This window comes from Argentina silus (genome assembly GCF_951799395.1).
Source record: "Argentina silus genome assembly, chromosome: 22".
Classification (NCBI taxonomy): domain Eukaryota; kingdom Metazoa; phylum Chordata; class Actinopteri; order Argentiniformes; family Argentinidae; genus Argentina; species Argentina silus.
The window spans coordinates 5,750,570-5,763,069 of NC_139676.1; the positions used below are offsets into that span (position 1 = coordinate 5,750,570).

At 48.6% G+C, this 12,500-nt stretch overlaps 1 protein-coding gene across 3 annotated transcripts in view; it reads left to right on the forward strand.

Annotated features, from left to right (window-relative positions):
- The window catches only part of dip2cb (disco-interacting protein 2 homolog Cb), a 145,275-nt gene that overhangs the window by 106,035 nt on the left and 26,740 nt on the right, over positions 1-12,500 (forward strand). For all 3 annotated transcript variants that reach the window (XM_083693903.1, XM_083693904.1, XM_083693905.1), the window contains exons 11-23: positions 1-113; positions 1,012-1,121; positions 4,429-4,531; positions 4,894-4,958; positions 5,746-5,839; positions 6,340-6,459; positions 6,659-6,773; positions 7,940-8,079; positions 8,824-8,960; positions 9,741-9,949; positions 10,501-10,615; positions 11,460-11,661; positions 12,331-12,440. The exon at positions 1-113 is cut by the window's left edge and continues 14 nt beyond it. In XM_083693903.1, coding sequence (XP_083550029.1) covers positions 1-113; positions 1,012-1,121; positions 4,429-4,531; positions 4,894-4,958; positions 5,746-5,839; positions 6,340-6,459; positions 6,659-6,773; positions 7,940-8,079; positions 8,824-8,960; positions 9,741-9,949; positions 10,501-10,615; positions 11,460-11,661; positions 12,331-12,440 — 1,633 coding nt within the window. The remainder of the gene's footprint in view (positions 114-1,011; positions 1,122-4,428; positions 4,532-4,893; positions 4,959-5,745; positions 5,840-6,339; positions 6,460-6,658; positions 6,774-7,939; positions 8,080-8,823; positions 8,961-9,740; positions 9,950-10,500; positions 10,616-11,459; positions 11,662-12,330; positions 12,441-12,500) is intronic.

Consider the following 12,500-nt stretch of genomic DNA (forward strand, 5'->3'; position numbering starts at 1 on the left):
GCAGATCGGCTTCCTGCTGGGCAGCTGTGGCGTCACGGTTGCCTTGACGAGCGACGCCTGCCACAAAGGCCTTCCCAAGAGCCCCGGCACCGGAGAGATCCCTCAGTTCAAAGGTCAGCGGCGATGTCACTGTATGGAATGTGTCATAGGAGCTATCATCAGCTTGCCATAGGCTGTCATAGGAGTTGTTATAGGCTGTCATAGGAGCTGTCATAGGATGTCATAGGATGTCATAGGAGGTCATAGGCGCTGTCATAGGCGCTGCCTATGAGAGAGAGAGAGAGAGAGCGAGAGAGAGAGAGAAGGAGAAAGTGAGAGAGAGGGAACACAGACAGACAGACAGACAGACAGACAGACAGACAGACAGACAGAGAGAGAGAAGGCTCAAAGTGATTAATGGCTGTCGTCCTCAGTAATGCCTGTATAAATAGCAACATGACGCCAGTCGATCTAAAGCTATTCTCTTAGCATGGATCCAGAGGGCCTGGCTCTGAGAATAAAGTGGCTTGATTGTACAGTAGAGACCCAAAGGGTGTGTGTGTGTGTGTGTGTGTGTGTGTGTGTGTGTGTGTGTGTGTGTGTGTGTGTGTGTGCCAGCCCCAGCCTCATCAGTGCAGAGTGCTCATTGATCTTCTTCAGCTCAGACCAGCATACAGTAATCACATCACTGAGTCCGTTGTACAGTAGAGACCGTGTGTGTGTGTGTGTGTGTGTGTGTGTGTGTGTGCATGCGTGCGTGTGTCTGTCTAGTGGTCCTGACCATCTCATTGCCTTCCTGGTCCCCCCTTTAAAGGAAGTATTAGTTTGAAAGCTTAATAGAGCCTTTATTAAACCTTTATAAGGCCTGTATAGATACTTAATAAGTCATTTATAAGCAAAGGTCATGTTATACCAAGTAACATATAATATAATTATAGGGCTTTGTTTTAAGCACTAAAAGATATACACGTTTCTTCTTTTAAAGTCGGACTGTTTTTCTCATTTGTTGTTGTTGTTTGTCTCTCCGTTCAGGATGGCCAAAGCTGCTGTGGTTCGTGACGGAGTCCAAACACTTATCCAAACACCCCCGAGACTGGTTCCCACACATCAAAGACGCTAACAACGACACGGCTTATATCGAGGTAACACAGCAACACCCTGACTCTGTTATGTCTTTGGGATGGATCTCCAAAGTCTTTATTTATGTCCTCTCTCTCTCTCTCTCTCCTTGCCTCCTTCTCAACATGTCATTGGAGGAGAAGGTCCAAGGGTAGGAACCTCCCGGCCTGCTCCTCCAATCAACATTGAGAAATCAAATCAGGGCAAAGCTGGTTGGCCATACGCACAGGATACAGGATGTCAACGGTGCAATGAAATGCTTACTTGCGGGCGACCTCTTTAAAGGGATAGTTCACTTTTTTTTTTTTACACCTTATAGTCAGATGGTTCCTTAGCCTGAAAGTAGTCTATATGGAGAAACCGTAATCCATGGTTCAGAGTTGTTTCATTAGCCACTGGTAACTTTAGCCACCGCTAACAAAAAAATCAATGGGTGTGAATGGGATCACTAGGAAAAGTGCAACATTTGTGGCCAAAATCACCTCAAAGTAATTACGAACTATGTCAAGAACTTCATTTGAAGTGATTTGGCCATGCAATGTTGACCTTTGTCTCCTGCTCCCATTCACTCCCATTGTTTTTTCTTGTCTTTTCGTAGCAGTGACTAAAGTAACCTCAAGTCGGAAGTGGCTATTTAAACAACCCTGAAGCTTTTCCTTTTTATCCAAAGCACACACATTTCGAGTGTACAGTATATGGTCCCAGTGGGAATGGAATCCCCTGACACTGCCTGTACCAATAGCAGCCCACGCAGGTTAAACAGCTCTGATTCTGGAGAGCAGTGAGCGATTGGATAGACTGAAGTTTGGATTGATTGTACGAATCATTCCTTCATGATTGAGAGAACAGGTCCTATTATAGCTTGAAGTACATTATTATCACTCAATTTCCTCACATATTATTGAGTACAACATATATTGAATATTAAAATCCTCTTTCCCGTGGCAACCAATGCTATACTCTATGCATACAGTACTGCACAGCACAGCTAGACCCCCGCATCGGTCCCGCACTTGCTGCGGTGTGCGGCTATTTCTGCCTTGTGATTGCAGATCAATACGCTCAATGGGGTTTGATTGGCTTTGTCTGATGATTTTGGTATTCGGTTGCTTCTGTTTGCGAGAGAACATTTGTTCCGTTCGGTGATGTAACGTGATTAGTTTTTGATTGACTTTTGCGTCCCTGTTCACATCCCGGCTGTAATTGAAACGCTGATTGCCGGGTGATTGAAGAGAGATGCGATACAGAGATAGAAGAGGAGAATGATTGGGGAGAGCCGTTGTCAGGCTGCGTGGGTTGTTGTCACTCTCCGGTTGTCGGGACGGAATCTATAATAGCGGTCAATTGTTGTTGCGCTGCTGGTTCAGAGTTGGTTCTGCGTTTGATTTGTTTTTATTAGTTCCCTCTGTTTCCTCTGTTTTCTCATTGGTCCTGTCCTTCGTCAAAATGGACGTTTCCAAAAAGGAATGGGCACAGTTCTAGAACTCTTCTTTACACAACGATGGAGAAGCAGACCGAGTATCGCTATCTATCTCGATGGGGACATGCAGTAATCTTAGAATACACACACACACACACACGCCCGCGGGCGCGCGCGCGCGCGCGCACACACACACACACACACACACACACACACTCTCCCCTTGTCACAACCATGAAGAAGAGAGAGACAGCTCTATCTCTGTGGATCGCTATGGGAGACACAGTGCAGTAAACCTTTGAATCGTTTGTTGTTGTTCTAATCTTTTAGACAAATGGAGAACGGATGTTTTTGTGATGCATCTCGAGACAAACAGTACGGTTGACTGAGCCTCCGGTATCTGGATACGCATCCCTCTTTCCCATCTATCCCTCTCCTTTTTCACTCTAACTACACCTTAAATACCCTGTAGGATATAAAATGCATTACTGCCTTAAATAATCTGTAGGCTATATAGTGCCCTGCGTAAGTAATGGGACAGTAAAGCATTTTTCTTCTTCCGACTCTACACTCTGAGTTTGGATTTAAAGTCAAACAACTACGAGGTTAGAGTAGAGATTACATTTTTACATGTTTTGGTATTTCTGTGCATATTGGTTTCACCATTCAGAAATGACAACACCATGGTAGACCTTAAGTAGTCTTTAAGATATATAGTGCAAAACAAACAGTATTGTTATGTAAGTCTGCAGGCCATAGAGGCCGTGATAGATCTGTGTTGATGACTCACTAATGACAGACTAACTGTTCGTACGATTTCCTCTATCCCGCTCCATCTCGTATTGATGGCAATCGATTCTGTGTGTGTAGTTTGTGTGTAGTTTGTGTGTGTGTGTGGGGTACAGTACAATGCATCTAGATGTCCAGGCCTGCTAGTCTCCTCTGGTGGTGACGCTGGAAGAAATATTCCATTAATAATAGATGTGCTGTTCCGTGTGTGTGTGTGTGTGTGTGTGTGTGTGTGTGTGTGTGTATGTGTGTATGTGTGAGTGTTTGCTCGCTCGGTAAAAAACTGCTAAAAGAAAGCTCTCTGTTTGCTCAGTGGAAGGTGCCGCGGTGGTTCTATGTTTTGTTGTTGTTCTTCCATTGATCTGGACTGTACTGTGGCCATCTATCAGGCAGGCAGGCAGGCAGGCAGGAGACAACCTAGTCCAGGCAGGCAGACAGGAGACAAGCTAGTCCAGGCAGGCAGGCTGACTGACTGACTGACTGACTGGCTGACTGACTGGCTGTCTGGCTGACTGACTGACTGACTGACTCATGGCTCTATCAGTAGAGACTGAGAAGCAGGGGAGGCTGGTGGAGGTAGAAATCGGAGGACAAGCTCATAGTAAATGCACGGAACGGAATGAGGAACGTTATCAAACCCATCTCACCAGGGAAGGCTGGTGGAGGTAGAAATCCTCATTCCATTCCGTGCATTACAATGTGCCCCGTCTACCTCCGACGTCTACCTCCCCTAACTGAGATGGCGTTTGAGAGACAGACCAGTGACTGCTGTGGTGTCGTTTAGAGACCGAATATGACTTTCGCAATATCACATTACCTCTCTCTGTACCTCTACAAAGGGGTCACATTGGATATGATGGCGTCAGGAATGTGACACTGCGCTTTCCTCCCTGTTGGCATCTCTTCTTCCATGTGGAAGTCCTCTAAGAGTGTGTCCTAAGGTGTCTTTGGGATTGTGACAGTATTGTGATATACTTGATGTCCTTGCTCTCTCTCTCTCTCTGTCTCCTGCCGTTTAAGACATGAAGGTTAGTGTGTGTTAGTGTGTGTTACTGACAGTAATGCCTTCTGTCCCCTCTCTCTCTCTCTCTTTCTCTCTCTCTCTCTCTCTCTCTCTGCAGTACAAGACGTGTGCTGACGGGAGTGTTCTGGGAGTGACGGTGATGAGGATAGCTCTGTTGACACACTGCCAAGCCCTCACACAGTCCTGTGCATACACAGAAGGTACACACACACTCACACACACACAGGTACACACACAGGTACACACACCGACAGACAGACAGACACATACACACACACACACACACACACACACAGATGCACGCTCACACACACACACACACACAGGGGGGTCCAGGGGTAATGATCTCAGTCTATGAGCATACATTTGTGTCACATGGTATTATTGCTCGTACTTGAGATGTCTGTTTATTAACCTGTCTCTGTGTTGTTGTCTCTCTCTCTCTCTCACTCTCTCCCTCTCTCTCTCCTCTCTCTCTCTCTCCTCTCTCTCTCTCTCTCGCTCTCTCCCTCTCTCTCCTCTCTCTCTCTCTCTCCTCTCTCTCTCTCTCTCTCTCCTGCAGCTGAGACCATAGTGAATGTATTAGACTTTAAGAAGGACGTGGGCCTGTGGCACGGCATTCTGACGGTGAGACACACACACACACACGCGCACACACACACACACACACGGGGCTATCTCAGACCACTCATTAAAGATTACTCTGGTCTCTCACTGAGCTCCCCTGAGCACCACACCGTTTCTGAATGTAGATTCTATTATTCTGCCGCTTCCACCGCTGTTGTCAAATCAGCTTCCCCTCCAAATCCAATTAAGACGGCGATGAATGTGTAGCGGTGGTGTGGCCGCGGGGAGTGGGGACTCTGTTGTGGTCGTCAGATAGTGTTTTTTTCCCCCCACGTCTCCCAGTTCTCCACGTTACCCACCCAAGGCCATATAGTTGTTTGAGGATTTAACACACTGAGGAATTAAACCGTACTGTGCCAGCTCGGATAAGATGTCCCCCATAAGTATTGGAAAGAGGAAGCGTCGCGTCTTCTTTTAGCTCTGTGCTCCCGACAGTTTGGATTTGATCAGTCAGACGATAGCTACGGGGTCAAAGGAGAGATTCTCAGCACTGTTTATGAAGCGGCCTACGGTGGATGCGGAACCAGGCCAGCCCGGTACAGCTCGGGTCGGCTCTGTAGTGTGTGAGCTAGGGTTAACGTGGTAACATGTATGTTTACTTAGGCTGACTAACGTGCTACATGCTAACGTATACCTGTATATAGTCCTATGTATGTGACGTATCTTTATTTAGGTCGACTCTAACATGCTACATGCTAGCTTTAGGCTATATTTAGGCTATATCATGCTAACATGCTAACACACACCTGTATGTATGTAACATGTATGTGTGTTGTCCTTGTTGCAGAGTGTGATGAACATGATGCATGTCATCAGTATCCCCTACTCCCTGATGAAGGTGAACCCTCTCTCCTGGATCCAGAAGGTCTGCCAGTACAAAGGTAAGGAACGCCACCCTCTTCATTCACTTCATACGCGCGACACACCTTCGAGTCCACGTCCATTTTGTTTCGCTTGTTTGACTGTCGACAGTTGACATCTCATTGGATTCGACTATGGTTTATGGTGTTGTATGGTGAACCTTGGCATGCATTTGTCATTTGTCATTCTATATAAGTGATATTAAATGTTATAATATAACTATAATATAGTATAGTTATAATTCATAATTCATAGGTGTTTTCTGGAGGTTTTCAGTTGAAGATGCATTTTGGTCTTGGGCTAGGTGTGGGGAAAAGTCCCTGTCTGTGTCTGCTGTCCCGAATGTGTTCTCTGGTCTCTCCTTAATGTATGAAATGTGCTATTTAAATAATAAATAATAATCATATAATATCATATATCATATAATAATAATGTTTGGTTGATTGGTTGGTTGGTTGGTTGATTGTGTGTGTTTGTTGTGTGATGTCCCTAATGTGTTGTCTGGCCTCTCGTCCCCCAGCGAAGGTGGCGTGTGTCAAGTCTAGGGACATGCACTGGGCCTTGGTGGCCCACAGGGACCAGAGAGACATCAACCTGGCCTCTCTACGCATGCTGGTGGTGGCTGACGGCTCAAACCCCTGTAAGATACCTCACCGTCATACTGGACCATCCATTCCTCCCTCTCTCTCTCTCTCTCTCTCTGTCTCTCTGTCTCTCTCTCTCTCTCCTCCTCCTCTCCCTCTCTATAAGCAGGACACTGCTTCTGAACAGCCCACAAGGTGTTCTATGTAACATGCCCCGCCCCCCCCCCCCCCCCCCCCCCTTCCTCCCTTCCTCAGGGTCCATCTCGTCATGTGATGCGTTCCTCAACGTGTTCCAGAGTAAGGGTCTGAAGCCAGAGGTCATCTGTCCCTGTGCCAGCTCCCCCGAGGCCCTCACAGTAGCCATCAGGAGGTACAGTACACACACACACACGTGGATGCATACTCACACACACACACACACAAACACGCACGCACACACACACACACTCGCACACACACACACACACAGACACACACACTAGAGCCGTGTAAAAGTGCACACACACAGCCTAGGGCCGTATTATACACACACACACACACACACACACACACACACACACACACACACACACGCTACGCTACACTACACTACAGTACATTAACATGTGTTTGTTATTACTGTATTAACTCTGGTTAGAAGTTAGTCTTAAAGCTCTCTAGTTTACTGTGCTGCGGTCTGGGAGGGGTCTGGGGGGGTTAGAGCTGTTTTTCCCCTCATCTGGTTCACGTCGTTCCTCCACTTCAAATGGCCGCTGCTCCCAGAAACCAGGGCAAGTTTAATTAACTTCTTTTCTGTAATTTGAGATTTCGCCCCCTTGCCCTTCATAATGACTCCATAAAAAGCTCCCAGTGAGCGCCACACGCAGGCTGATGTAGTGGCAGGTTGCCACCACTGCTAACCGGAGCAATTAACTCATTTTAGTTTCAGCGGGCACAGCTTCGAAACTCACAAATCTAATGAACAGGCAGCCAGTAAAAAAAACAAAAACCCTCATGGGTGTTTTTCTTCCCTCTCCGTTGGACACACGCACACACACACACACACACACACACACACACACAGACACACAGATGCAGACACAGACACACACACACACGGACACACACATATATATATATACACACACGGACACACACAAATATATATATACACAGACACACACACACACACACACACACACACACACACACACTAACACACACCGTGTTTTTCCTCCGTTGCCCACACACAGCAACATCAATAAAAAGCTCCTCCATTACCTCCTCGTCCTGATGTTTAACAACCCTCTGTCGCCCTGCGGGTGGCGCCGCTCCCAGCCAAAACCTGCCTCTGATTGGCCGATGATTGAGTGTTATTAGCTTATTGATAGGCCAACAGACGACAGTAAACAACCCCCTCCCCCCTCCCCTCCCCTCCCCTCCCCTACCCGGGGAAGAGGAGTCCCCTGTCCCCTCATTGGCTGATGATGGCGCGGTTCTGTGTCATACGTCTGTCCTGATTGGTGCGTGTCCTATTTTTTCGGGGCTTTTTGATAGGCCGACGGATGACACCAACCAACCGCCGGGGAGAGGAGTGTTGTCCATGCAGGGGCTGAGTCACGGGGTCATCCGGGTCGACTCGGAGGAGAAGCTGTCGGTCCTCACCGTACAGGACGTGGGCACGGTCATGCCAGGGGGTGAGGACAGGCCCGAAACACACACACACACACACACTCACTATAGCTTGTCTTTGTTCTTAAAAAGATAGTTCATCATTTTTTTCACCACGATATTAGTCAATAAAATGTGTGTTTATGTACCAAATTTACCATATACTGCACACACACACACACACACACACACACACACACACACACATCTTGACTAACGTCCTTATTTGTGTAATCACATTTTGTGAAATGCGGAGAACAAGAGAAAACGCAGTACACACACACACAACGGAAAAACACAACACATTAACGTGATTTATGTCCAATTCAGCGAGGATCTCTTTGATCTTCATATTCCGAGACAGCAGAAGTCATTCTTTACCCAGCTAACGTCATAATATAATGACATCAGCTTCAAGTTAATTAAAACCTATTCCTCCTAAGCAACAGCTACACCGCTCAGGGACACATCATAAACCACAGACGAGGACATGCATACAGATATGTTTACACCAGTGGAGGCTGCTGGAGGTAGAAATCGGAGGACGGAGGCTCATTGTAACACACGGAACGGAATGAGGAAGGACGTCAAACACGCGTTCTGTCTCCACCAGCCTCCACTGCTCTATACTCCTCTCTCTCTCTCACGGCTGTTCACTGATAAACTGTTGACTAATAAACTGTTGCCCCCCGGCCTCCCTCCCTCTCTCCCCCCCATCCCCCCTCCCGTCCCCCCTCCCTCCCCGTCCCCCCCGCCCCTCCACCCTCCAGCTCTCATGTGTGTCGTGAGACCAGATGGGGTTCCTCAGTTATGTAAAACAGATGAGATCGGAGAGCTGTGTGTGTGTTCCATCGCCGCGGGAACCTCCTACTACGGCCTCTCGGGCATGACTAAGAACACCTTTGAGGTAAGACCCCGGACACTTAACACTGACGCCAGCATCACGGCCCTCCGCCATAGCATCAGAACTCAAAAGGAGAATTCCGAAGTAGAATTCCGAATTGGAATACTGAATTGGAATTCCGAATGAGAATACCGAATTGGTATCCAGAAGTAGAATTGGGAATTGGAACGATTCCATTTCCGTGGCCTGCTGGTCTAGCCCTTGGCCCTGGCTATGAAGGGGACTGCTGAAGGTCGGTCTAACGACCCAGCTGTTAGCCTGGTCCCAGATCTGGATGGGCTTTAGTCCTCAGGGTTGACTGAAGCAGACACTAGAGGTCTGGGAGCAGGCCACAATACGTCTGATTTTCATAAAACAAAATACCTCCCGTGCTCTCGTAAAGAGCCAGTAGTGGAAGGGGGAAACTCGTTAAATAGAGGTGAAGTCAAAGCTCTAATGAACTCTGTTATTCTCTGGTTATTCATCCCCAGGGATCAGGGAATCAGTCCTTTTCCCATCTCAGTGGATTTTGTGTGATAGCCATGTCGCTACTGATGCAGGTTATTAGCAGAGGTATGGAGTAGTGTGTGTGGGTGACTAATTGTGCGTGTGTGTGTGTGTGTGTCTCTCTTTCTCTCTCTTTTCTCTCTGTTTCTGTGGTGTGTGTGTGTGTGTGTGTGTGTGTCTGTCTGTCTGTGTGTATGTGTGTCTCTCCCTCTCTCTCTCTCTCTCTCTCTGTTTCTGTGGTGTGTGTGTGTCTGTGTGCGTGTGTGCGTCCTTGTGTCCCTCCCTCCCTCCCTCCAGGTGTTCCCCATGACCAGTGTGGGGGCTCCCATCAGCGAGTACCCCTTCACCAGGACGGGCCTGCTGGGTTTCGTGGGTCCTGGGGGGCTGGTGTTCATCGCCGGGAAGATGGACGGCCTGATGGTGGTGGGGGGGCGGCGACACAACGCCGATGACATCGTGGCGACAGCCCTGGCAGTGGAGCCCATGAAGTTCGTCTACAGGGGAAGGTGTGTGTGTTTATGTTTATGTGTGTGTGTGTGTGTTTGTGTGTGTGTGTGTGTGTGTTTATATGTGTGTGTGTGTGCGTGTGTGTGTGTGTGCATGTGTGTGTGTGTGTGTGTCATGGGTGTGTGCGTCATGGGTTTATGTAGGGAGTCCCATGACCTGAAAGAGCAGTCATGACCCCCCCCCTCCCCAGTCACGACCTCCCCCATAGGGGATACAGACCCACATCGCCAAGGGAACAGCGTTACCACAGAACTCTCTTTGAAGTGCTTGTATTGCTTTCACCAAGGCAGGGCTAACCCTAATTGATGTTGTATGTACCGTATCCAAGTTTATGTTTAAGTAATAACTCGCTCTCTCTCTCCCTCTCTCCCCTCTCTCTATCAATCTCTCTCTCTCTCTCCCCCTCTTCCTCCCCTCGCTCCATTTCTGCCTCCCTCCCTCTCTCTCACTCCCCCTCACCCCCTCTTCCTCCCCTCCATTTATCCCATTTATCTCTCTCTCCCTCCCTCCCTCCCCCATCCCTCCCTCCCTCTCTCTCTCTGTGTTGCAGGATAGCGGTGTTCTCCATCACGGTGCTTCATGATGAGAGGATCGTGGTGGTGGCAGAGCAGAGACCCGACTCTACTGAGGAAGATAGCTTCCAATGGATGAGCAGAGTACTGCAGGTACACACACGCACACACACACACACACACACACACACACAGAGAGAGAGCCTTCTGAGCCCTCGTCTACCGTTGAGGAGACTGTGGTTTCACCATAAAAACCGTCTGCAGTTTTATGGTTGCAGTTAAAAAATAAATATTCGTCCTTTTTTCTTGATTTGATTACAGTGAATATTGCCTGTGTGTCTTTTTTCCGCTGTCGCTAAGCTAACTCTGACTAATGCATTTTCCTCCTCTCCAAGACTCGCGGTGCATTAAGAATGTCAAGTTTATGTAAGAACACACAACAATACGAGACGGGGAGCTATTAGATGCGTCATATGAAACCGACCGTTTTTTCGTGACGATATTTCGGTTCACTTCTTACACGGAGCGAATGGCATTTTTGGAAATGAGGAATGCGCTCTGAAAAGCCCCTTGTACGTCACGAACTGCAGAACGTCAACAAAACACGTGTCACGCTTGGAGACAGGCGTCGACGGTAGGATTGCTCGCAAAAGAGGGTCAGCGCGGTCGCGAGTTGACAGTAAAAACACCAGTAAATGTGTCGTTTGTCTTCTCTGTCTCCCGTCGAAGGATGGGAGGTAGAGAAACCATTGGCTCCGTCTGTAATGAGTGGGTAGGGTAGTTGGGTGTGGCCGGGCGCCTTAGACTTCAACATCGCCGTTCTCCGCAGTTTCACTGTAACATCAACACACACACACACACACATATCATATGAACTGCAAAGACCTGGGCAGCATCTGAACATCTCAACCTCTAACACTGTGTGTGTGTGTGTCTATGTGTGTTTGTGTGTGTGTGTGTGTGTCTGTGTGTGTCTATGTCTGTGTGTGTGTCCCAGGCCATAGATGGTATCCACCAGGTGGGGGTGTACTGCCTGGCCCTGGTGCCCTCCAACACCCTCCCCAAGACCCCGTTGGGGGGCATCCATCTGTCAGAGACCAAGCAGCTGTTCCTGGAGGGGGCCCTGCACCCATGCAACGTCCTCATGTGCCCCCACACCTGCGTCACCAACCTGCCCAAGCCACGGCAGAAACAACCAGGTCAGATACTAGACACACAAACACAGAGACGCGCGCACACACACACACACACACACACACACACACACACACACACACACACACACACACACATACACACACACACACATGCATACACACACACCTTCACGACTCCCAGCTGGGAATAATACAGTACATCCTCCCTAGCTGTTACCTTTCTCTCCATTAGTCCCCCCCCCCCCCCCCCCCCCCCCCCCACACAACAGATATATATCTTCATCTACAGCCAAGTTTCTGTGGTCATTTAAGGCTGAAAGGCACTCTGTCAGAGTGGAGATCCATGCTCTCTATCGGCCCATCCATCCAGCTGCCTTTGCCTTCCAACAAGGTCAATCTGAATCACCCCGCCACCGTAAATCTCTGGGGATTAGGGGGGGATACACTCCACACACTATGAGACACACTCTATATCACAGGGAGGGGTGGGTAGTGTGTGTGTGTGTGTGTGTGTGTGTGTGTGTGTGTGTGTGTGTGTGTGTGTGTGTGTGTGTGTGTGTGTGTGTGTGTGTGCGCGCGTGCGTGTATTTGTGTGTGTGTGTGTGTGTGTTTGTAAAGTGTGTGTGTGTGTGTATTTGTGTGTGTGTGTGTGTGTGTCCTCCTGTATGTACAGTACGTGTGTGTTCACACCCCTCTCCCTGCTGTCCACAGAGATCGGGCCTGCCTCTGTGATGGTGGGGAACCTGGTGTCTGGGAAGAGGATCGCCCAGGCCAGCGGACGAGACCTGGGCCAGATAGAAGACAATGACCAGGCAAGGAAGGTGTGTGTGCGGCTCTCCTGGGGGCTTGGTTTTCATCAACACCCTCCACTCTCACCACCC